Source organism: Amphiprion ocellaris, chromosome 19 (assembly GCF_022539595.1).
Source record: "Amphiprion ocellaris isolate individual 3 ecotype Okinawa chromosome 19, ASM2253959v1, whole genome shotgun sequence".
Lineage (NCBI taxonomy): Eukaryota > Metazoa > Chordata > Actinopteri > Pomacentridae > Amphiprion > Amphiprion ocellaris.
This window is the reverse complement of record NC_072784.1, coordinates 25835504-25858950: the sequence shown is the minus strand read 5'-3', so window position 1 is coordinate 25858950 and position 23447 is coordinate 25835504. Positions and strand designations below refer to the sequence as shown.

General features: G+C 37.5%; 3 protein-coding genes across 3 annotated transcripts; 1 reads left to right on the top strand and 2 right to left on the bottom strand.

Moving 5' to 3' along the window:
- Positions 1 to 5124: 5124 nt before the first annotated feature.
- tufm (Tu translation elongation factor, mitochondrial) lies at positions 5125 to 14351 on the bottom strand. The gene is made up of 10 exons (XM_023265411.3): positions 14273 to 14351; positions 12494 to 12540; positions 12267 to 12405; positions 11773 to 11939; positions 11410 to 11679; positions 11155 to 11287; positions 8295 to 8399; positions 7370 to 7521; positions 6928 to 7047; positions 5125 to 5561 (listed from the first exon to the last, which is right to left on the bottom strand). Exons 1-10 carry the CDS (start codon positions 14307 to 14309, stop codon positions 5391 to 5393), a joined length of 1341 nt encoding a protein of 446 aa, XP_023121179.1. The 5' UTR covers positions 14310 to 14351; the 3' UTR covers positions 5125 to 5390.
- Positions 14352 to 14984: 633 nt separating this feature from the next.
- hspbp1 (HSPA (heat shock 70kDa) binding protein, cytoplasmic cochaperone 1) lies at positions 14985 to 20133 on the top strand. The gene is made up of 8 exons (XM_023265422.3): positions 14985 to 15143; positions 15398 to 15528; positions 16547 to 16763; positions 16858 to 17082; positions 17693 to 17848; positions 18635 to 18731; positions 18812 to 18923; positions 19850 to 20133. Exons 2-8 carry the CDS (start codon positions 15409 to 15411, stop codon positions 19931 to 19933), a joined length of 1011 nt encoding a protein of 336 aa, XP_023121190.1. The 5' UTR covers positions 14985 to 15143; positions 15398 to 15408; the 3' UTR covers positions 19934 to 20133.
- An 878-nt stretch (positions 20134 to 21011) lies between these two features.
- tmem86b (transmembrane protein 86B) lies at positions 21012 to 22746 on the bottom strand. Its single transcript, XM_023265423.3, has 3 exons — positions 22478 to 22746; positions 22087 to 22330; positions 21012 to 21682 (listed from the first exon to the last, which is right to left on the bottom strand). Exons 1-3 carry the CDS (start codon positions 22526 to 22528, stop codon positions 21222 to 21224), a joined length of 756 nt encoding a protein of 251 aa, XP_023121191.2. The 5' UTR covers positions 22529 to 22746; the 3' UTR covers positions 21012 to 21221.
- Between the last annotated feature and the right edge of the window lie 701 nt (positions 22747 to 23447).

Here is a 23447-nt window from a genome sequence, read left to right as displayed (position 1 = left end):
TTTATAAGGTAAAAACTAAAGGAAATATACATCTTTGAAAAGTAAAGATTCTAAAGTAAAGTCAAAAATTGTCTTTTATAAGTCCCTGGATTATTGTCTAGCATTCAGCAAAAACTTTTTAAAAATCTAATCCCTTGGTCCTTGTGTCATTTCCGACCTTCCTTGAAAATTTCATCCAAATCCATTCGTCTGTTTTTGAGTAATGTTGCTAACAGACAGACAAACCATTGCCAATTGTCACATAACTCTGCTGCATTCTCTTGTGGAGTAATAAAGGATTCATGATGAACATGATGAAATTTAGCCAAAACTTCAAACATTTCTAACTTTAAAAAGTATTTTGATTTGTGGACATGGCATTTTTTTAATAAGCACTTTTTTTGTATGATTTTTTTTCAAGAAAAATGTGAGCTGGGAGGTTTAGATGAGCTTGAATGACCATTTTTTGGAATGACCTCAATCTGGCCTGTTAATGGAACTCACTGTATGTAAACATGTTCTGACTTCTCTCATCCACAGAGACCAAGGTTGGTCATTTTGGCCTTTTACAGCTGTTACTGACTAAATTTTGTGCTGTTGTTTAACCAGAACTAAAGAAGAAACAGCCTCGATGATGTCCATCTGTTGAAATAATGACTTTAGGTCCTCTTTCATTTGATGTGCTGCGTACAGGAATGACATCCAGGTTACGTAATTCTCTGATGTAAAGGAATTTCACTCTAAATCAAGTGAATGTGTTTGGAAACGAGTGTCCATGTTGAACATAAAACAAACCCACTCTGCTGTCCTTGGCCCGTCCCAGAGATATGACATTTAATCGAGTCAAAGCAGGTCAGGGAAACCTATCTGAGCATCTTCTTCATATTACATTGCAGAGCCTCTTTCCACCCACTGGAAAATCAGATGGCAGAGGCAGCGTCACGTTATTCTTCTGATGGGTGAGAACAGCTCAAAGGTCAGGAGCCATGAACTTGTTCATGGAAGATAGCCGTCCGGAGAAACCCAGCCCGTCTGGGAAAAAACTGAGAGAGGAAACTGGTTTTAGAATTCGGGGTGGGTTAGACGGTAATATAAACTATTATGTAACTGCTCAAAGAGAAAGTGCGCAAAAAAGCCTGTGTGAATTTCATAACTTAAGAAACACAAAATAAACAATAGAAAAAAAATTACAATACAGCGCAAACAGACAAAAGTTGTGTCTGTTCACACACAAAGTGGGAATACTTGGCTCTAAATGAATATATTTAACATTTCTGAACGGTATATGAAGACTTATTAAACTGGAAATAGAAGATAAAAAAAGATTATACAAGAAAAAAACAGATTAATAACACCACATGATATAACTGTAATCACCTTAATGACACCTGGACAATATCATGACTTGCAATGGTGTTTTTGTTGTTTTTTTTTACATTCGTTAATATTATTTATAATATATTTCATATACTTGTAAGAGTTTAGTTTCATTACTACAGCTGCACATAAAAACACTATATAAATCGGTGGGTAAAACTAATAGTAGTAATACTTTTACTGCTTATGAAAGATGCGCGGAATCTGTTTAAAAGTAAAATGTGGCTTAAGTTATAAAACATCAGTATTAATGCATTTAAATAGATTTTTAAAAAACACATTTACATCGGTAAGTCATTGCAATTGAACTAATACCTTTATTTTTTATACTTAAAGTGTGTGTTTCTGATTATAACATTGCACTTTCTTACATTTAAGCCTGAATTAAGATTGTTTTTTTCTTGTAGTTGCATACATTTAAAATAAAATGAAATTGATTTCACTACTTCTTTTGCAATTTATGTTGTTGCTAATCATTCTTTATCTGCTAGAAATGTTTTGCAGGGAGATTTATATTTATAGCAACACTTCAATGGGTTCTTATATCTGCTTACAACTTCACTATAAAATGCTATAAAACCTTTAGATTCTTACATTATCTGTATGTAAATAATAAATGGTTTTACTATCCAGGGAAAAGCTGATATGTTTATTATCCTGTATACTAAAACCAAGTCATTTAAAGGTAATTTATCTCATCCATCTGTGTTTACACGATATGAAGCTGCTGTCAGAATGAATAAACAGATTGTCTCAACATGATTCCGCAAAAATCCCTCCAAGGTTTAAATGCTGCTTTGAGTTACATTTAGTGTATTAGCTGAGGGCAACATGACTGAAACATACGAGTGTTTACTGTCTGATCTTGTTTTGCTTGGGGAGACATTCGTCCTCCAGCTGAGCACATCACTCAGTAGTACTTGCAGCTCCACCCTGGACTCCTGCAGACGTACAGTATTTGATTACAGCAACAGGCTGATTGGATTACAGGAGGCACTGACTCGAATACCGACAGCAAACACAGCAACTGGAGAACTTCCTGCTGGGAATGGGCGAGCAGAGAGGACTTCTGTCCGTCCATCCGTCTGAAACCTGCTCTACTTTCATAAACCATTAGCATCTAACTACTATAGAAACTGTTATCTCGTTCTCAGGCTCCAAAATCAGCTGATCCCTTGAGATATTCTTCTGTCTGAGGCCGTTTGTCTTCATCTAACAGTTGTCCTGTTCAGCATCAGCTCATTTATGTCATTGTTTTAACTAAATTAATGTCTGGTGACACGAAAAAGTAAAGTAAAATCATAAGATTGTGGCATGAAGATAAAATATTATTGCAGAAACATGCGTGTTAACAGTAGAATTCATTAAAATTAATTTGCAGTGTTGACACTAGCAGACTACAACAGACTGGATAGACAAATATCCTCATCAAATTAATGTATTTCTACTCATTTTGCTCCTTTGTAAACAGTAGTAAGTAAACATACAACAAAAAAGTCCGAATTTGCAACAAAAAAAAGAAGAAAATAATAAAAGTAGGCCTTTAAAGCGACATTCTATGTGTCGGACACATATTTAAAAAAATAAAAATTTTACATACACTACAAAACTATGACTCTCTGATGTCACTGTGTATTAAAACAACAGTCAGCTGAAATACTGATATGAATGATATGTGAATTTTCATTGTGAGAACTTCCAAATTGTGTCCATCTACTGCTTCATATTTTTATGCAAACCATCATCAATAATTTAGATATTTGTCGAGGAGTATAAGAGTCACTTCCTCCATTTTGATACAGGAAGTGGTAGCTGTTTTTTTCATCTCATATTCTTATTTTTTTTTTTGCTACATGAAGATGCATCGCTTAGTATATTGTCTCATTCAGAGTTAAACAAATACTGGGGGGAAAATGCAGCTTTATAGACAAACAAACTTGCAATTTACCATATTAGCATGAATTGTTTCATGACATTTCAAAACGTGTACTGAGACAATTGATTTGCGCTGATAATCATAAATATATAAACAAACAGATCATTTGTTGGCTATTTACTGGAGTTGGTTTATTTTCACAGAAGCTACTTAAAAATGCACAATAAACCAAATATTTAATAATAATCATTAATCATTTAGAAATCAGAACTGTTATAATAGTCCTGGAGCCTTTTGATGAAACTCTCTGCTGCCCTCAAGTGGCAAATCTAACTGTTAACATGCAGTGAAGTCTCGCTGCAGATTTACACTTCAGCCCAAAATTATACATACCCCTGTCAAATAGAAATTTCTTAAATTTCTCCAGTTACACATCAGTATTTCACTTCCAATTTGATATAAAAAGGACACACAAGAAAGCCTGAAGCCATAACCAATATATTTAAGACAGAAAGTGCAAAGAAACGTCTTTAACTGAGTGAAAACAAAAAATCACACCGTCCAAAATTATTCATAGTGTCTCAATAATCAATTGCAAACCCTTGTTTTGTTTTGCTTTTTTAACCACAGCCGCCAAATGATTTTTGTAATTGCTCACAAGCTTCTTGCAAGTATCTGTAGGAATTTTAGACCATTCTTCCTTTGCAAATGTTTCAAGATCCTTGAGGCTGGAGGGTTTCCGTACTGTCACCTGTTTCTTGAGCTACATCTATAGGTTCTCGATGGGGTTCAAATCAGGGCTCTGACTTGGCCACTACATAACATTAGTATCATTGTCCTGGAACCATTTCTTCATCACCTTGACTGTATGCTTGGAATCATTGTCCTGCTGATAGGTCCAATGCTCTCCCAGGTTCAGGTTCTCTGCTGCCTGCTCAAGCTTTTCTTCAAGGTACTTCTAGGTACATCTTTGAAAAGGTCAGACGACCTTTTTTACATGCATTGGTTGAAGCAAAGGGGTCTTTCTTGGTCAACGTCCATAAAGACTATTTTGGTGCAGTCACACCACTTGTACTCAGTTCCTTCAGGACAGCGTTGGTAGTAGTCCTTGGATTGTTTTCAACATTTTGCTTGATCTTTCTGGCAAGTCAAAGTGACACTACTGACTTCCAATCAGATCCTTTGAGGTTTTTGATGTTGAGAAATTTTTGTTACGTCTTGATGGTACTTTGCACCGTTGATACTGGCACCGGAAATAGTTTGTAATTTTTTTTGTACCGTTTTCCTTCCTTTTTGGCATTTACAATGCATGCTCTCAAGTCCTCACTGAGCTCATTAGTCTTTGCCATGGCAAGTTTTGTGTTGACTTGAAAATGACTGAAATGTCACAAGCAAGTTGACTTTAAAATTAAAAAATCCGGTTAAAAACAAAAACTCAGAAACAATGAAAACAATACTGAACACTTTAGACCCTCAGAGAGAATGGTTTGTTTGAACATCCTATGGCTATCTGTCTTGGTATCACTGGGGTATGAATAATTTTGGTCATAGTGACTTATTGTCAAAGTTTAATTTAATACCTTTAACAGTATTACTTCACATTATTGGTCATGGTTCCAGACTTTCCCGCATGTCCTATTTATGTCAAATCTGAGGTGAAATTCTGATGTGTAACTGAAAAAATATTAAGAAATTCTTTGTATTTCAAAGGTATGAATAATTTTGGGCTGAAGTGCATTTATGCATGAAAATCCCATCATGATGAAAGACTAATATTTTGATTTCATGGTAATTTGTAGTATTTTGTTCTTTCTGTAGGCCCCCCCCCCTCCAAAAAAAAAATAAAAAATTACCTAGCTAGTGGTAGCATTTACCAGAAAACAAAGACGCCATTGTTCTTATTAAATACATTTTATCACATAAATGACATAATTCTGACCGTCTTGAAGCACAAAGTCTCTGCTGAACTTCACATATTTTGTTTGGGTTTGAAGTGCACAACAGAGCCATGCATGTTTTTGAGTCCTCTCATGTTTGAGATTTGAGCATATTCATGGGTACTTCTAGAATTAATAAATCTGAACAGACACAGACTTCCCCTCCCAGCCGCCCCCTCAGTTAACCCTCCTCCCCAAAGCCCTTCCTGTAGGTATTTCATTCAGCCCCAGTTCGCGGTGTCCTCGTCTGTAACGGTCAGGATGTCAGTGACCAGGCCGGTGCCGATGGTTCTGTTTCCGTCTCTCAGGGTGAACCTCTGGCCTTTTTCCAGAACCATCGGCTGGCGGAGAGTCAGCATCAGCGAGGTGTCCTCACCAGGCATCACCATTTCCTGAGAGAGAACAACAACAGAGCAGTTACCATCCTTGTCCAACACAAATCTTACCTTTTTGGCACCACAAACATTGCACATACATTTTTTTTTCTGCACATAACCTTTGTTGCACTGTTCTCTTATATTCATATTTGGTATTTCAGTATGTACAAGTGGACATGAGTGATGAGCATCTCAGAATTACAGCACTAGGTACAAAACATCCAAGAATTTCATTGTACTGATCATTTGTTATTGCTGCAAATGACAATGAAGTCTTTGACATGTGAGGAACTTAAAAACACATGACTTTATAGGGGGGAAACATTATCAATTTAATAAACTGGGGAAAACCACATCTTCACTGGGACAAACCCTAATTGAGAGCAGAGAAATATAACCCACTGCATGTTATAATACAACTCTAAAACCAGTCATACATTAAATACTAATTTTGTGAAACTTAATATGTTAAAAAAAAAAACTAAATAAAACATGAAAATACATGCAAGCCGTCAGTCAAGCATTTTTAGATTATTTTTTCACATTCAATCTGGTTAAAGTGTGGTAAATGTGACGGTGGCACTATTTGACATCCATTTACTTATTACAGACTAAATGCACACAGTTATACTTAAGTAATTGCAAGGTTCATCATTACTCCAAGGAATGTGGCGGGGTTATGTGACGATTGGCGTTGGTTTGTCTGTTCGCAGCATTATTCAAAAACAGATTTGGATGAAATGACACAGGGACCAACTGATTAGATTTTGGCAGTGATGCTCCTTATGGTCTGGATACACGGATTTGTTAAACATTTCTGTATCATTGCGAGATAGCGGCATGGTGTATCTGTAACTATGACTACAAGTGAACGCTACGTCAGCTGTCTGCTGAGAATCACCTGATTGCGATCCTATACCAAATCGACTGCTGTGGACTTATTGGGACTTATCCATCGGATATGATATAAGGAACAACTGATTAAATTGTAGGGGTGTTTCCGAGTCCCACCAATTCCCGCTGCCTGCTACATATTTAGGTCACGCGGTATCCGTACATAATGTACACATCCATAACACACACCTGTGCTCACTGCAAGGTCATTTTGTTTGTGAGTACATCTATAATAAATGGCTACAGTCTATGTTGCTGTGATTTCTGATCATCAATAACTAATAAACAAATGTATTGTGATGTCTTAACCCCACTTAACACATTATAAATACATATCTAACTTTCACAAAAACCAATTCTCAGCCCTTAAATTCTCTAAAGGTCCGTTTAAAAGTGACATTTCGCCAAAATGTCCTCACTTTCCAAAAGATGTCGTCTAAAACCCAAACTGGTCCTCTGAAAGATACATGTCCAAGTAAAAACACACCTTGTCAGTGGGAAGAGTGACTCTGCAGGCCATGTCCCAGGTGAGAGAGAACATGACAGGCATGAAGTTAGTGACAAATGGTTTGTGTCTTCCTCCCTCCTCCTTACTCAGAACATAGACCTGCAACACAGAGAGCACAAACATCACACAGGGCACACACACATATCAGTGTTTCGTATTAATCGTAATGTAAAAATGGGAAAAATATTCACATATACTACAGCTTAAAGGCTTTCTCTATAAGTATACTTGTTCAATAAAGGCTACAATGACTTTGAAAGAGTTTTTAATATGTTGTCTTGCTGGTTTCTCAGTTTGTTCTTCAGCAATAACTGGAACTGTATATGACAATCATTTAACTGATCAATTAGACATTACAGATAAATGTTAGACTGTTAGAGTGTTTAGTGTGTATATGCTAGTGTAACTCTGTGAATCAGACCTGGGCCTTGACTTTCTGGTGAGGCATGATGCATCCTGGTTTGCACATCACCATCCCTCTCCTCACGTCCTCCCTCTTCAGGCCTCGGACCAGAGCACCGAGATTATCTCCCGCCTCTGCCCGGTCCAGAGACTTGTGGAACATCTCAATACCTGACAGGATCAAAAGCACATTAACATACTATTACTAAACTTCACACCAGTACCACATTTGTTCTCAGCAGCATTGTCTTTTTTTTTTCTTTTACAAGACAGTCATTATAGTTACACATAGTAAAGCACACTTATCCTTTCAAATAATGGAGGCCACCTCAACGAAACACTCCTCTTAGCAAACTTTTGAATATCTTTTAAAAAAAAAAACACAAATATTTCTCAACTATTTGCATATAAATAGCATAAAATAAAATCTAAATCAAGTCTCTCTGCTTTTGTCCCTTACCATACTTTTGAATGTATGCACACATTTTAAGCTGCACATGGCTGCTTGATGAATGCCAATTTGCCATTTAAGACTCATCAGCTAATTATCTCCAACAGTTGCTCTTCCTATAGTTGATTCACCTTGTCTTAAATATTAATGCCTCTACAGTTATATTATTTTACTAATTTGTGTTTTTAAATATTTTGATTGCTGATTTTATCTCAGTTTTCATGTATTTCTATGCCTGCATTTTCTGTTTGTGTCTTTGCTGACTAATCTTGTAAATGAGGCCTCTACTTTACTGCAGCATGTTTTAAATAAAGGTTGATTCAAACTATTCAGTGAACCTGTATGTCTTACGTGGAAGCATCTGCCTTTGTTAAGCATTAGCTCTCTGATTTTTTCAGGCTCTTTCTGTTACTTGTGGACCATCTTTCTATCTGTCTTGTTCTGATTTGTGTCTTATCGAACCACCACATGAGCTCCTCCCTCTCTGACTCACCTGTCACCACAGACTTGAAGCTGCGATTGTGACCCACAAACTCACAATCGTCTCCTTTCTTGATGATGCCTCTCTCCAGAGTTCCTGTCACGACTGTACCCCTGCCTGGAAAACAAGAGGCAACATTCAAATTTCTGGATGAATTCCATCATCTTTTCTCTACTTTCAGATGTTCCTTTTCACATAGCTGCAGTCTTCAGAAATGTAATTTTATAGCCACTCATTAGAATAAGTAATAATATTTTTCCACACTGAAAACTAGGGCTCTGTGCGATAAATCAACTAAACAATTACAGGTTTCAACCCTCACTAAACTAACATTTAATTATTGTACAACACTGACCACATTCAGCACAGGTACTTGAGTATTTAAAATACTATCTATTAACTTTAATTAAGTTATTTGTCATGTTTTGAAGGATCATGTGCAATAACCATACATATGGTGTAAAGCAGACATTAAAGAATGTGTTTAACAGCTTCAAATGGTTCCTAAAGAGCTACATGCATTACATTTTGGACAGTTTTTAACCTCACAGCTAAATTCTGTAAATTTTTTATGATTTTGTGAGTGTTTTTACTTTTAAGTTTACATTTGTGTTTTGTTGACTGGGAAATTAGCTGGCAAGAACAGTTCTTACTATAAAGAATGATTTGAGATTAGGGCTGCAGTTATCGATTATTTTAATAACCGAGTATTCTATTGATTATTCTGTCGGTCAATCGAGTAATCGTCTGTTTTCATCTCCATCTCCATTTTGCATTCCACACTTGGCATGTGTGTTAAATAGGGCCCGACCAATTTATCGCCGGCCGATTAAATTGGTCAATTATAGCCCTTTTCAAAATAATCATCATCAGCCAGAGTTTTGATGATTACCTGCAGATATATTGTTAATTTCTCATAAAACACTAAACGCTGTTAAGTGTCTCAGTTGTGCAGAATGATGTACAGGAGTAAGCTACAGCCAGGCAACATTACAGGAGTAGGCTGAGCCGACAGCTAAGTTTATGACGATGTTGTGAAATCAACAATAACTCAACATATCTCCCGTTTCAGTTTAACTCTTTGCCAGGTGTCATGACGAGCTTCATTGCATTTGTCATGCTTTTCATTTATGCTGCATTGCTAAAGATGCGCTAGCTTAAGTTACTCTTTGCCTGTTTATGTTGGCAATAACATCGCTGTAGTTATGCCAACCTAGCATAGCGTAAGCTAACAGCTTAAAAGCTAGCACATCTTTAGCAATGCAGCATAAATGAAAAGCATGACAAATGCAATGAAGCTCGTCATGACAACTGGCAAAGAGTTAAACTGAAACAGGAGACATGTTGAGTTATTGTTAATTTAATCGCAATAATTGCAGTTTTGTCAAATATTGCTATTTGACAAAACTGCAATTAATTAGATTAATTTTTGTAATCGAGTCCCACCGCTAATATACACACACACATATATATATATACACACACACACACACATACATATACACACACACACACACACATATATACATATATATATGTATATGTGTGTATATATATATATATATATATATATATATATATATATATATATATATATATATATATATATATATTTATTCTTTTTTAACGGTATGTAATTTCCCAGAAGTCTAATGCTTTGTTGCATGTTTTTGTACTTGAAAATTCCTCTCTGTTGTAAAGTTAAACAAATACTAAAGGACCAAGTATTGCAAAACAGTAAAATTCTGCCTTTAATTCATGTCTTTGTTGTTGTAAGCATTAAGGGACCAAAAAAGAAGTTATTTTATTCATTATATATTTTCTAAATTAGTCAGCCGATTAATCAGTTATTGGAATTTTTTTCTGCCAAATATTGGAATCGGCCTCAAAAAATCCATCTTTGTCGGGCCCTACTAAGCAGCCCGTTCACCCTCTCGATGGGAAATTTGAATACAAAAAACCCCCCAAGACGGAACAGTTGACCGACATACAGTAATATGCACACTCTGCAGGAAGGAGTTTTCTTTTCACCGAAGCAGTCCCAGCTTAATGTACCACATTAAACATTAACGCAAAGCATGCTTAGTCTGGGATTCTAACATGAACTTTTAAAGGTGTTCGATAGACACCATAAGTTCATATATATTCTCTTCTTTTTTGAGTTTTTGCGCATGCAAAATGAAACGTGATTAATTTAGATTAAAAACGAATTATACTGCATTGTGATTAATCTAAATTAATCCATGACAACCGTGTGATTAATCTGATTAACAATTTTTATTGTTTGACCGCACTAGTATTTTCATTTATAGACTGACTCTTTTTTTAAGGTTATATAATTTACCAGCGGTTCAATGCTTTGTTGCATGTTTTTGTACTTCTATTATATAGATACAATTTCTCCCTGTTGTAAAGTTAAACAAATACTAAAGGACAAAGTATTGTAAAACTGTAAAATGTTCTGCCTGTAATTCATATCTTCATTGCTATAAGCACTAAGGGACCAAAAAAGAAGTCATTTTATTCATTATATATATTTTAAATTAATCGGCGAATTAATCGGTTATCTGTATTTTTTTCTGCCACATATCGGAATCAGCATCGGTCTCAAAAAATCCAGTGTTACAGCATCAAAAGCAGAAGTGAGCGCGCCGTGCAACAGAAATAACCGTCTGGGCGGATATCCACACTGTATCATGCATATACAGTTCAGTATTTAATGGATTCAATGAATGCCTCGAGACATTTTAGTAAGCGAATTACTCAAGGATCGTTTCAGCCCTATTTGAGATTCACCAAAGTTCCTTCCTATTTACGTTCAGCATTTTGTTTAGCAGGAGCTATGTGAATGCATTTCAGTTTGTTTTCCTACCTGGGATTGAATAAACCCCTTCGATGGGAAGAAGGAAAGGCTTTTCCAGCTCTCTTTTGGGCAGAGGAACGTAAGAATCCACAATCTCTAGCAGTTTCATCACTGCATTCATGCCCAATTCAGGCTGTTTGCCCTGAGATGAAGCAAAGAATAAAAAAATCTTTACATTCAAGACACAAAATGTTATTCAATATGTTACTAAAAGCATAATGTATCAGTTCAACTATCAGAACTGTTCAGCAACGTTCGTCTCACCTCCAGGGCACAGAGGGCAGATCCGATGACTACAGGTGTGTTCTCGCCATCATAGCCGAACTCTGTGAGCAGCTCGCGGATTTCGATCTCCACCAGCTCCAGCATCTCCTTGTCCTCAACGGCGTCGGCCTTGTTGATGAAAACCACCACGTGCTCGACGCCGATCTGCCGGGCCAACAGGAGATGCTCACGTGTCTGAGGCATCTGGCCGTCGGTGGCCGCCACCACCAGGATGCAGCCATCCATTTGAGCCGTACCTGTGATCATGTTCTGAAAAAACAAAAGCGATGAGGCTGCAGCACCATCATCACCAGCAGCATTTTCTTTGGGAGGCTGCATACAGGTGAAATAGTAGATTCTTACCTTGACGTAGTCAGCGTGGCCAGGACAGTCTGTGTGGGCGTAATGTCTGTTGGCTGTGGTGTATTCTACGTGAGAGGCATTGATGGTAATTCCTCTGGCCTTCTCTTCTGGGGCATTGTCAATGTCTTCATACTTTTTGTAGCGAGCACCACCAGCATCGGCGAGCACTGAGGAGGGAAGTTCACGATATTCAGATCATGAAAACTAAAGAGTGTTTATTTTTCTATAAGGGTTCATGAAACTAATTCACTGTCTGGACAACATTATTAATTTATTTTATTTATTTTTTCCGTAATTTTCTCTTCTATTATTTTATGACACCGTGTGCATTAGTCTCCAAGTCCTGTTTCTGGTTTCACGTTTTATGTTCTACATATTTTTCAAGCATTTTGAGCGCCACCTATTTGTTTTGAAAGGGGCTATTACACCCACTGGATTTAAATGAGTCTCTTTCTAAGGTGGGACAAAAAGACCAACAACGCCAGTGATTCTACCTTTTGTGATGGCTGCAGTCAGGGTGGTCTTGCCATGATCTACATGGCCAATTGTTCCAATGTTCACGTGGGGTTTGTCTCTGCTGTACGTCTTCTTAGCCTCCGCAGCAAAGGTCCGCCGACTCACAGGCACGGCACACTACACAAGGACAGATCCAGGAATTAAACAGCTGCAAAATCCACGTTGAAAGTAAAACCTATAGATTGCATTTTGTCTGCAGACTTACCAGTTTGAACGAGCTGTGCAGGAGGCTCGGCGAGGAAAGCTGTAGGGCTGAGAAAAGAGAACAAAAACATCAGGATTACATGAATTTAGATAACAGGTGATTATTTAAATTGATAATCCAGGAAAGTATCATTTCAACATAGTGTGTCACATCAAAACTTTATGAAGATATTTTTAGGCCTAAATATTTTTCTTTAAAGACATTTAAAAATATATATATTCTGCACGCACAAGATTGCAGCATTGTTGCAAAATTCAAGCACCAACACCTTCTCTCTTGCAGGAACAAATCTTTATTTTCTCATACTCTATCCCAGCTGCAAATTGGGGCCGGGAGACAATAAATATTGTTTTGCCAGTGTGGTTCCTTATCACAACTGATCAAGATGGCCAAAAGATTCACTGCTCAGAGGGCCTTGCAACTGATTTTGGAAGAGAGGGAAGCATTTGATAATGATGTAGAGTAAGAGGTTTCAGAATCTGAGGATCATTTCTGAAAAGTCATGGTCTGACAGTGACTTTGAAGAAGAGAATGAGACTGAGCATCAGCTAGCTCCAAAACAAAGATGAGCCACAGGACCAGAACATCAGCAGCTAGCAAGTGAAGAAATATAGATGTCAGTAAATGGTGAAATTGAATGGTCTTCTTGCCCAAGAAATGAGCCACCCCGCATGGCTGCCAAGGTGATCAGGATGCGCCCAGGGCCAACACACATGGCAGTTACCGGTACTCATGTGGAGGACATCAAGTCTTCTCATGAGCTTTTCATCATGGATTCCATCCAGAAAATTATTCTGGATTGCACTAATTTAGAAGGAAGACATGTTTTTGGAGAGAGGTGGAAGGAGATAGACCAAACCCATTTAAAAGCTTATTTTGGGGTTCTTATCCTTACTAGAGTTTTCAGGTCTAAAGGGGAATCCAAAGAATCCCTGTGGGATGCAGAAACTGGCAGAGGACTTATGAAAAGACAATGTGTTCACTGGGGTTGATGTGTTGTCTTGACTGACAAGGTTACTGTATGTGTCCAGCTGGTGTTGCATAAATTGACCTGAATGGTTTATATTTCTAATGAAGTTAAAAAAAGTCAATAGTTATGAAAAACCTTGCTTCATTTGTAAATGCGCTTATTTTTTCTACCCTTACCGTGATTAGAATTGATTTTCTTTTTTATTAAATTTTATCGATGAAACAAACAAAAAACGAGTAGCACTTTAGTTCATAAATGTGATCTAACAAAGGTAAAGAGCAAATATTTACCACTTATGTTGTTTATATTGCTTGTAATTGGGATGGGGAAAACATCTGTTGAGTATTTTGACACAAAATTGTTGGATTATGTTGAACTGAAAACCACCAAAATGCAAGGGGTCCACCAGATCCGTGAACACTGGCTGTGTAACAAAAATATGAACACCACACAAGCGTTAAGCAAATAAACCCTTTAAACCAAAAGCTCGTCAGTGTCATGGCTTCAAATAAGGCGCTGCTTGTTATCTAAACAGCGGATTTCAGTGACTATCTAGTTCTCATTTGCCAGATTTAATAGTAATTCTTCCTTCAATCCTCATCCTTAGCTAGCTCTATCGTTAGCTAACCCTCACCGGTAACGTGACCTTGCGCTGGAGACAGCATCCTTTCTTTTACCCCGTTCTTACATTTGTACACGTAAAAACGACACATTATATTGTTTACAAAACAAAATATGATGCCGTGAATCAATAAACTGTCCGAAATGCATTCGAAGTCAAACAGTTGAGATGAATTAAACACTTTTACCGGAGAAACATGCACGCAGTCCCACAAGCGCCGCCATCTTGGATGGTTAGACAAACCAAAGATGAAGGACAAGTCAAGATAGTAACCTGATCAGTTATAAAGATATCGCTCCACGCAGATCTAACTCGTTTTTTCCGTTTCAACTGTCTACGAGGTCGGTTTAGATGATTATTGTTATATCTGTCACTTTTTACAGCATGTAAAAAACTGAGTGAGCAGCTGCTATTAATAAAACTTGCAGTACTACGACTAATAACAATATTAACACACGATTAGACAGCTTTTCATCATAAAAGAATAGAAAGTACTAAGTAGCAGATATTCAAGAAGTGACAAGATGTAAAAATCGTATATTCTTTATTATTCATCAGTATTGTGTCCTCATTATATTGTAGTTCTTTACATATATTGAAATATTTTTGACGCGACGCCCTTCCTCTGCGATTGAGGTATGACTCTCAAATTCACTGCTGCTCTCTGTACTCTGCGCGTACAACCGATGTTGGATTACCGTAACTATACTAATATAGTGAACATTTTCCGATGTTACTTTCAAATGTGGAGCTTTTCTTGAACGGTTTTAGTTGTATCTTATACTTTGGAAGATATCATTTGGCACAGACAATTGAAAACCTGAAATTGCATCAAGATGAGCACTGACTACCTCAAAAAAAATTTTTCTTCCCCGTATGGTTGAAGTTGTACGGTAAATATGGCGGCCTCCTTGCCACTCGTGAGATCAGCTAACTAGAACGTTCTAGCACTTTTCATGTTTCTGTGTTTAAAAGGGAGGAAAGTAATATTTGACTCGGAGACTCGGGAGAAATAGCGTGTTCATTAACTCAGCATAGGTTAATAAGAATTTTCAAAGGTAAGTTGGGAATGCTCTAATGAAAGATTTTGTTTTATTGCTAGCTAAATGAGAATGTGTTGCCAGTTTTGTTGTTACCTGTAGTTGAGTTGTTCAGTATGAATGTAGTTTAGCATGTTTCTTTCAGTAAAGTAAAGATGACTACTGTATTATGCTGTCTGTGATCTGAATTTATATTCTCAGCATTCAGCATTATTTCATGGTGCTTCTAAAATCTTGTCGCCCTTATTTGTTGTATTTGTTTTCCTCTTCAGCTGGTACCATCATGTCAGAAGACAGGCAGGGCAGGAGATACCCCCAGAACCTCCAGGGGGTCCTACAACTGGCAGTGGATGCTGGATCAGCCGCAGAGGGTCCTGCTCCTGTAGAGCCCATGTCAGAGGAGGTGAGTGTATCTGGGTTTATATCACGTTTTCCTCAGACATAAAGTGTTCAAAACAACTTGGAGAAATTGTCCTAGCATAAGATAATGTGTCTAATTATTGTTTCTAGAAATATCTGTTGTTTAAGCCACTTTGTTGACATCAGAGCTTTCTCTATATCTATAATTAAATCCCCCTCTGAGATCCATTTGGCCTCATCTCAACCGTAAGTTTCCTAATTGAATGAAATTATCTGTCAGTATCCTGGCAGCCATATTTGGTTACATGACAGATTCACAGCTCGTATTAACCACAACAGCTTCCTAACGCAGTCATGTCAACATGTTTGGTTATTCAACAGCTATTACAGGTTTACAATCATATCATTATTCAAATATTGATCAGAACATAGAAGTCTGTCTTTCAAGAAAACAGAATGCAACACGTTTTTACCTGTCTCTATTGTGACATGGTTGAAACTTAAGAATGAAAAGACAGTACCTGATCTGTAGGTTTTACGGGTTACACATATGCATGAATTTAAATTTTCTTGTAGACATGCTAATTGGGATTCATGTCGATAAATATGAGTGGATGGGAAGGTTAGTATGAGCGGGAATTCTCTGTTCTAACTTTTTTGTTTCATTTTTGTGACCAGTAGCCTATATCCATATGTACTTTAGTTTCAATTTAATCCTTAGTAATGAAGTAATATATTTTTACTGGCTTGTCCATACACACTTTAGACAAATTCAAAATGCATTTTTATTGGTTTGTCTTTTCAGCACATTAGACCGACATCAACATCATCTGTCAACACATATTTATGTAGCGTACTGTAAGGGCATTCGAAATTCTCTCAAAACTGTGATTATTCTTTCATGAGTTTACATGAGTTCTCAACATCTGTCTTTGACTTCGGGACAGTCTCTGTTCATGAAAAGAGACTGGGCATAAGGTTTAGCTACATGTGCCAACAAAATTGCATCAAAATTTTAGGGTAAACAGTCTCACTTTCTTTTTTTTTCTTTTTTATTCCAGAGGAAAACATGGCTGAGAGAGGCTCTTGCAGATGTTTGCAAAGGACAGATGGATGAAGTGGAGCAGATGAAGCAGTGTTTGGCCATTCTACGTAAAGAGGAAGGCAGTGAACAGGAGAGAGAAGGCGAGGAAGAGAGGGAAGAAGATGATGAAGATGAGCGGGAATCGGCCTTTGAGATGTTGTCAGAGTTGTGTGAGAACCTGGACAACGCTAGAGGTGTGTAATAAGTGGTGTTGGAGCTGATATTCTCAGATAGAGGTTATAGTATGCACTGACTATCATGACTGTGTCCTGTTTCTGTGCTTTACAGACCTGTTGACTCTTGGTGGACTGGATTTGTGCATCTCCCGGTATCTGTGTCACATCCAAAGTGGGCTGAGGTGGCGTGCAGCTGAGCTCATCGCCTGCTGTGCCCAGAACATGCCGCAGGTGCAGGTCCACATGCTGAATATCAGGGTTCTGCCAAAGCTGCTGCAGCTGACAGATTCAGACCCGCATCCCACTGTCAGAGTAAAAGCCCTTTACGCCGTCTCATGTGAGTAAAGCTTCAAACATGTATTAGAAATTAGGAAAAAGCATTATAAATTTGCATGTGTTTGTGCCGTTCAATATGAGCCCAACATTCTGACCACTCACAGATGAGGCAAATGTCAGAGGCTGGAAGATTAGACACTAAGTGAAGAACTGGTTCTTATAGTTGACTTGTTGAACATCTGAGGATTGACAGTTTGCTTGAAGATGTACTGGAACTAGTCTGATCTGCCAACGCTCCAAGTCTCAACTCGCAGGACCTAAAGTATCTACAGGATCAGATAAAATACAGGTTTTCGATCTCTCACCAGGGAAATTTACATGTTGCAGCAGCTGGATACAGATGAGGCATGAAAGAAGCAGGATAAGAATTACAAAAGTGCCATGAGGCTAAAAAAATACAGATATAATAAAGGTGTCATGAAGACAATGTAATCTACTGAATGCACCTTGCTCCAAATGGTCTGAGGCACCTTCAGAAGCCTCAGTGACTTGATGATGTTTTGGTAGCCTGTGAAGGACCAGCAGCATGTTAGACAAATGTGGTCACAATGTTTAGGCTAATTTGTTTACTGTACACATGAGCACCAAACTATATCTTGTTGTGATTGTAGGTCTGGTCCGAGAGCAGGATGCAGGACTTCAGGCCTTCCTGTCCCATGATGGTTTCTCAGTGCTGATGAGAGGCATGCAGTCGGAGAACGAGAAGCTCAGGACCAAGTCAGCTTTCCTGTTGCTCAATCTGCTGACATCACACCCCGAACAGAAAGGTACAAATGAGACAAGACAGAGCTGTTTGCCAAATTATCTCTGTAGTGATTTTTCTTTGGCCAGATAGCCATCTTTTAGGTTGACAGTCCTCCAGTTTCTTTAGAGTTTAGCAGCTCTATAGAGGAGGGTAACAGTGAGAGAAGAGTCTCTTGGATATGAAACGTCTTTAATTGAATTAGTTGTCTGCATTCAGGAGTATTATATATGAAAAAATGACCAAAGATAATAAAATTCATTGCAGGTTTGAACTTGTGCTTTAAGCCAGTAAGGGATCTCTATTCGTTTTGCCAGTTAAGGACATGATGCTTTATATTGTTTTAATTATACTACCTTTAAAAACATTTTCTGTTTAAAATGAGAACTTTTTTAAAAATGTGTAGCTGACTCTGCATTTCGTTTATATGACTAATTTTGAAAGCAGTTCCAAGACTCCTGTGGGTTTACTGCTCCCTCTACCTGCAACTCTTTGCATTTACAGTCAATTAAAAATTGAAATCTCTCTTGTATTTCTGTAAGTTTCCATTTGATCTCTTGAGTAGTGCCACTCAGATTTTTAATAATGAAATCTTCTTTTTTGTTTTTCTTTCTTATGTTTGTCTGTAAGACGCCCTTTTCAACTTTTTTAGGCACTGAATTTCTTATGTTTATGTCTCCGTTTTTGCTGAGCAAAATCTGGCACAAGAATTTCATTTGAGGTTAATACAGTTTGGTACCATCCTTCCCTGTGAAAACTTTCATTCATTCTGGCTCTGATTAATCACAATCTTGTTTATTTCCACCTACAGACACAGTTGTCTCTATGGGTATGGTCCAGCAGCTGGTATCAGTTCTTCGTACTCCACATTCACCTTTTCATGAACATGTACTCGGTGCCCTTTGCTGGTAAGAGACTTTTTCTACCTTTGCATTAATTTACGGTTCTTATTAGTTGTCTTGTCTAACCTTTGTTCTGTGTTTTCTAGTCTGGTGGAAGACTTTCCTCAAGGGCTCAAAGACTGCAGGAATCCTGGTCTGGGTTTGGAGGAGTTACTCCGACAGCGAGCCAACGAGCTTCAGGGAAAAGATGAAAGTCAGGTAAGTCATGTGTTTGAGTCGTTTCAGTAAAACAGGGTTTAAGTATTGCAGTGGTGGGCCGTGCATTTCACACCTAGGCCTTCAGTAGTGCCCCATCTGAATCAATCCACCCCACAATAACTATTTTATGGCTATAAAAACCATCTTATTATGCCCGACAACAAATTCTTGGCTGAAATGTGATTGGTTAAATGCTTTAATATGAAAATACATGTCTTGAAGCAGCACAACCAGAGGAAAAGCTATGAAAGGAAGTGGACAGACCATTTGGAATTATTTAACAAGTATTCATGGACGAAATATAATTATAAATATATAATAAATTATAAATATAACATCAGTCTGTGGTTCAGATATTTTTTAGTCCAGCAGAGAAGGCCTTGCAGGCCCTGACGGCCCACCACTGAAATATTGTAATAATTTAAGAAAGTTAATAAATAATTTAATCCAGTCTAGTACGCCATCACCACTCACTATGACCTCAGTAATAAATTCAAACTAGAATTATCACCTTTCTGTCCACCAAAACTGAAAATGTTTAAGCTTTAAAAGTAGAATTTCATAAAAGAACTGTTTTATTGTATCACATTTGATTTCAAAGGTGTACCTAATAAAGTGGCTATAGATTGTATGTGTTTGTGTATATAGAGTGTGTACATGGAAATGTTTCTTTTTTTCATGTTTAAATCTACAACTGCAAGCAAAATCGAGTTGTCGAAATATTGTTGTAAACAATAGTGAATCTAAACCAAAGTCATCCAACTTTTGCCCACTTTTATTTGCAAGTGCTAACTAGTAGCAGTTGCTCAAATGTAAATTATTATAATAAACTATCAATAAATATGTCAGTTTGTGTTTAAAATATCCATAGTTGAGGTTTAGTTTTCGTGCATTTCTTTTTAATGTCACTTGTTTGTTTCCAACAGGAAGAACTTGACTTCTGCGAGCGACTGAGGCTCATGTGTTTCCAAAGGCAGCAGCCGTCAGATGACAACGGGATGGATCGCTGAAATAATTTTATTTTTTTGTTACCTCACATGTTTTGGCTTCAGTGTGAAAAGATGTAACCGAACATTCATGAGCTGGATGATCGTGGATATTGAGCAACGTTTTTGTCTGTTACAACAGTTGCTGTCCATACTTTGCATGCAATCCAGAATCTGGATTTTACTATGTAAATATCTATACTGTATAAAATACTGTCATTTCACTCCAATGTCTCTTCCTGATAACTTAAATCTAAAACCAGACATCTCTATTAAAGGTATTATGTGTAGGATTTTCTATTTTAATTGTTAATATACACTACCGTGCAAAAGCTTAGGATCAATTAGAAATGTCCCTATTTTTGAAGTAACAGCATTTTTTTCAATGAAAAAAATGCTTTCAATGAAAAAAATGCTTTCAATGAAACCGAGGTTGGGCAACGCTTTTATGTTATTAAATTAATCAGAAATGCAGTCTAGACATTGTTAATGTGGAAAATGAATATTCTAGCTGGAAACAGCTGATTTTTAATGGAATATCTACATAGGGGTACAGAGGAACATTTCCAGCAACCATCACTCCTGTGTTCTAATGCTACATTGTGTTAGCTAATGGTGTTGAAAGGCTCATTGATAATTAGAAAACCCTTGTGCAATTATGTTAGCACATGAATAAAAGTGAGTTTTCATGGAAAACAGGAAATTGTCTTTGTGACCACAAACTTTTGCACGGTAGTGTACATCTAAATGGCAATGCAGGTACATGCAACTTTTAATTGTTGTAAAGCAAAGTTCAAAGTCATAACACAACTCATAATGATGGGCATGATATTTATTTACTAATTAGAAAACACAGGGTTATATATATATATATATATATATATATATATATATATAAATAAAAATAAAAATAAAAATAATGAGCAGTTCCCATCATACCACCACATGCGCGCAATTTGCACATAAAAATGGATTACTCACAAAATATCATTAAATCACAGAACAGAAATATTCCAAACTGATATTCATTGAGTGTTTTTGCCTTGTTTGTGGACACATTTCTAGGCTTTTACAGTAATATAAATTTCTGTGATCATTGAACTGTAGAAATTGGATATGTGTAATAAGTGATCTTGCTTGTTGAGGTGCTTGTTTCCTGACCAGGAGAGCTGTCCTTGTTTCGTTCATCCTCCTCTTGTCCTTTACTTGGTGGGTTCTTTTAAAAACAATAAAGCATGCAAAACTTTTTTTTAGGCAAACAGGTTTTACAAAATAAATGAGGGGTACTTGAGGGAAGCCACAGGGATACCAGTTAGGACCTCTTCCATTTTGAAAAGTCATCCTTGTCCTCCACCGCTTTCATGTCACCCACGGCGATTAGAAGCTGTGCCAAATAATACGTCACCATGACAATAATGTTGCCATGCTGCATGTTTTCCATCACCTTGAAAACTTGTAGAGCCAGTGACAGATCAGACACCATGAAGATCAGGCTTCCCAGCAGCGTCGGCATGTGTTGGGTTCTGATTGCCAGAGCACCCATTAGACTAATCAGGGCAACATAGATCCCCACAGCTGGAACTAGCATATCAGAGTTTGGCAACTTCAGCAGGAATGGATACAGAAAGATATAGAAACCTACTCCTGCTATGAGCACGATCAGATACAGAAGACGGATCCAGCTGGAGGATCCGGAAGAGGAATACGATGCGTAGCGACTAGATAGGAAGGAGATGGAGTACAGCAGATGAGCCACAGCAAATGCACCCATTCCTGAAACAGATGTGCGAGATGATTATAACACCGACTATGATATTTATGACATTAAATGATGTGGGAATACCGTATTCATTAGGCCTATAATGCTCTTTTCATTGGGTATAGTGGGCTAATGGACAAAAATGACTTCACTTGCATCTGGAAAATTCTCATAATTTGTGTTACTATAACTTCCTCCCACAGTCCAAAACATGCTGAGGTTCATTGGTAACTCTAAATTGTCCATAGGTGGGAATGCAAGTGTGATTGTCTGTATGTGTAGCCCTGCGATAGACTGGTGACCTGTCCAGGTGTCCCCTGAATTCACCCTGAGTCAGCTGGGATAGACTCCAGCCCCCCGGCGACCCAATGAGAATAAAGTGATGTAAAGATAATAAATGGATGGATGGATGTCTTACCATACAGAAAAAGCTCAGGCCAAATCAAGCAGCCATCACCAACAGCAGAGAAGATCAGTCCTCCCACCACACCCAGGATACTCTGACCTCCATTCCAGCCCAGCACCGCTGCAGCCAATAAGAGCACTGGTGCTGATTTGACACCTGCAGACATGATGGATGGAGGAGAGTCAGGAGTCCACAGGTAGAAGTATGCAGCTGTGGACAGAAAGAAAGGCACGAGGGAGAAAAATAGAGCGCAAGACTGATAGAAAGGGACGAACAGAAAGACAGACAAAAAGTTTTCACAAAAGAGTAGACTGGAATTAACATTTTAAATTATGTTCTTTCCTTGTGAATAAAGTCGCATTAAAAAAATACTGAAAAATGACTAAATATGAAGGAATTGTACCACATTTCTCCTGTGCCTCCTGTCATAGGCATCTGTCTCAAGGATGTCCATCTTCTCCCCGCCAGCAACGTTGAGATTTCCCCAGCAAATGTCTCAGTTTTGTTCTGTTTTCCTCTGCTGGTGTAGTTTATTTCTGCTTTTATCGCCTCAGATACCAACGATTCAGTCCTCAGATGTCCTCCTGTATCCCTCGTCTCGAATCTCTGCCGTGTCTTTCAATCTGTGTTTCACGGCAGCGAACTTTAAACCGATCCTTCCTGTCTGATTTGATAATCAATGTCCTCTCCGGTTGGAGTCCTCATGGACAGATAGCTGACCTTTGACTTCTCTACTTTGGTGACATCAACACATAAAGGGCAAAGTTGAACCAGGTGTAACAACAGGGAAAAATAAACTTTGATATCTAATAAAAAATAGTTTTCTGACTTCACATGTTTGTTTGCTGTTCTAAAGACATCTATGAATGCTTTTTTAATAAACCAAATGTGTGAAATGTCCATATTTTTTACCAGAAATTGATTTAATTCTTTAAATCATATATTTAAAACTTTTATTTGATGCAGATTTCACTATTTTATCTCTGCTACAACTATTACAAGAAATTACAAGGAATAGTTTTGATAAAAATTACTATATCAAGCCACAATCTCATTTTTTAATGACTTAACTGCTCAATATGGAAGCAAGAGTTCTGCTGCCGTATTTGATTATTTGCCAATAAATGAAGATGATTTATGACAGTCTTGGGGTTTTGTCCGAAGGAAAATGCCTCGCTTGTGTTCACTAAATTCACTAAATAAGTGTTCACTGCTTCTTCAAACAGGCAAAATCAAACCCTACTTGATATTAAAACACAAAACACGCACCATATGTGCAACATCAACCACAAAACTGAAGATATTAAAGTCATAATGTTTATAAAAAAATCTGAAACAAGAGACACATTTTATAATGCATATGGGACAAACAA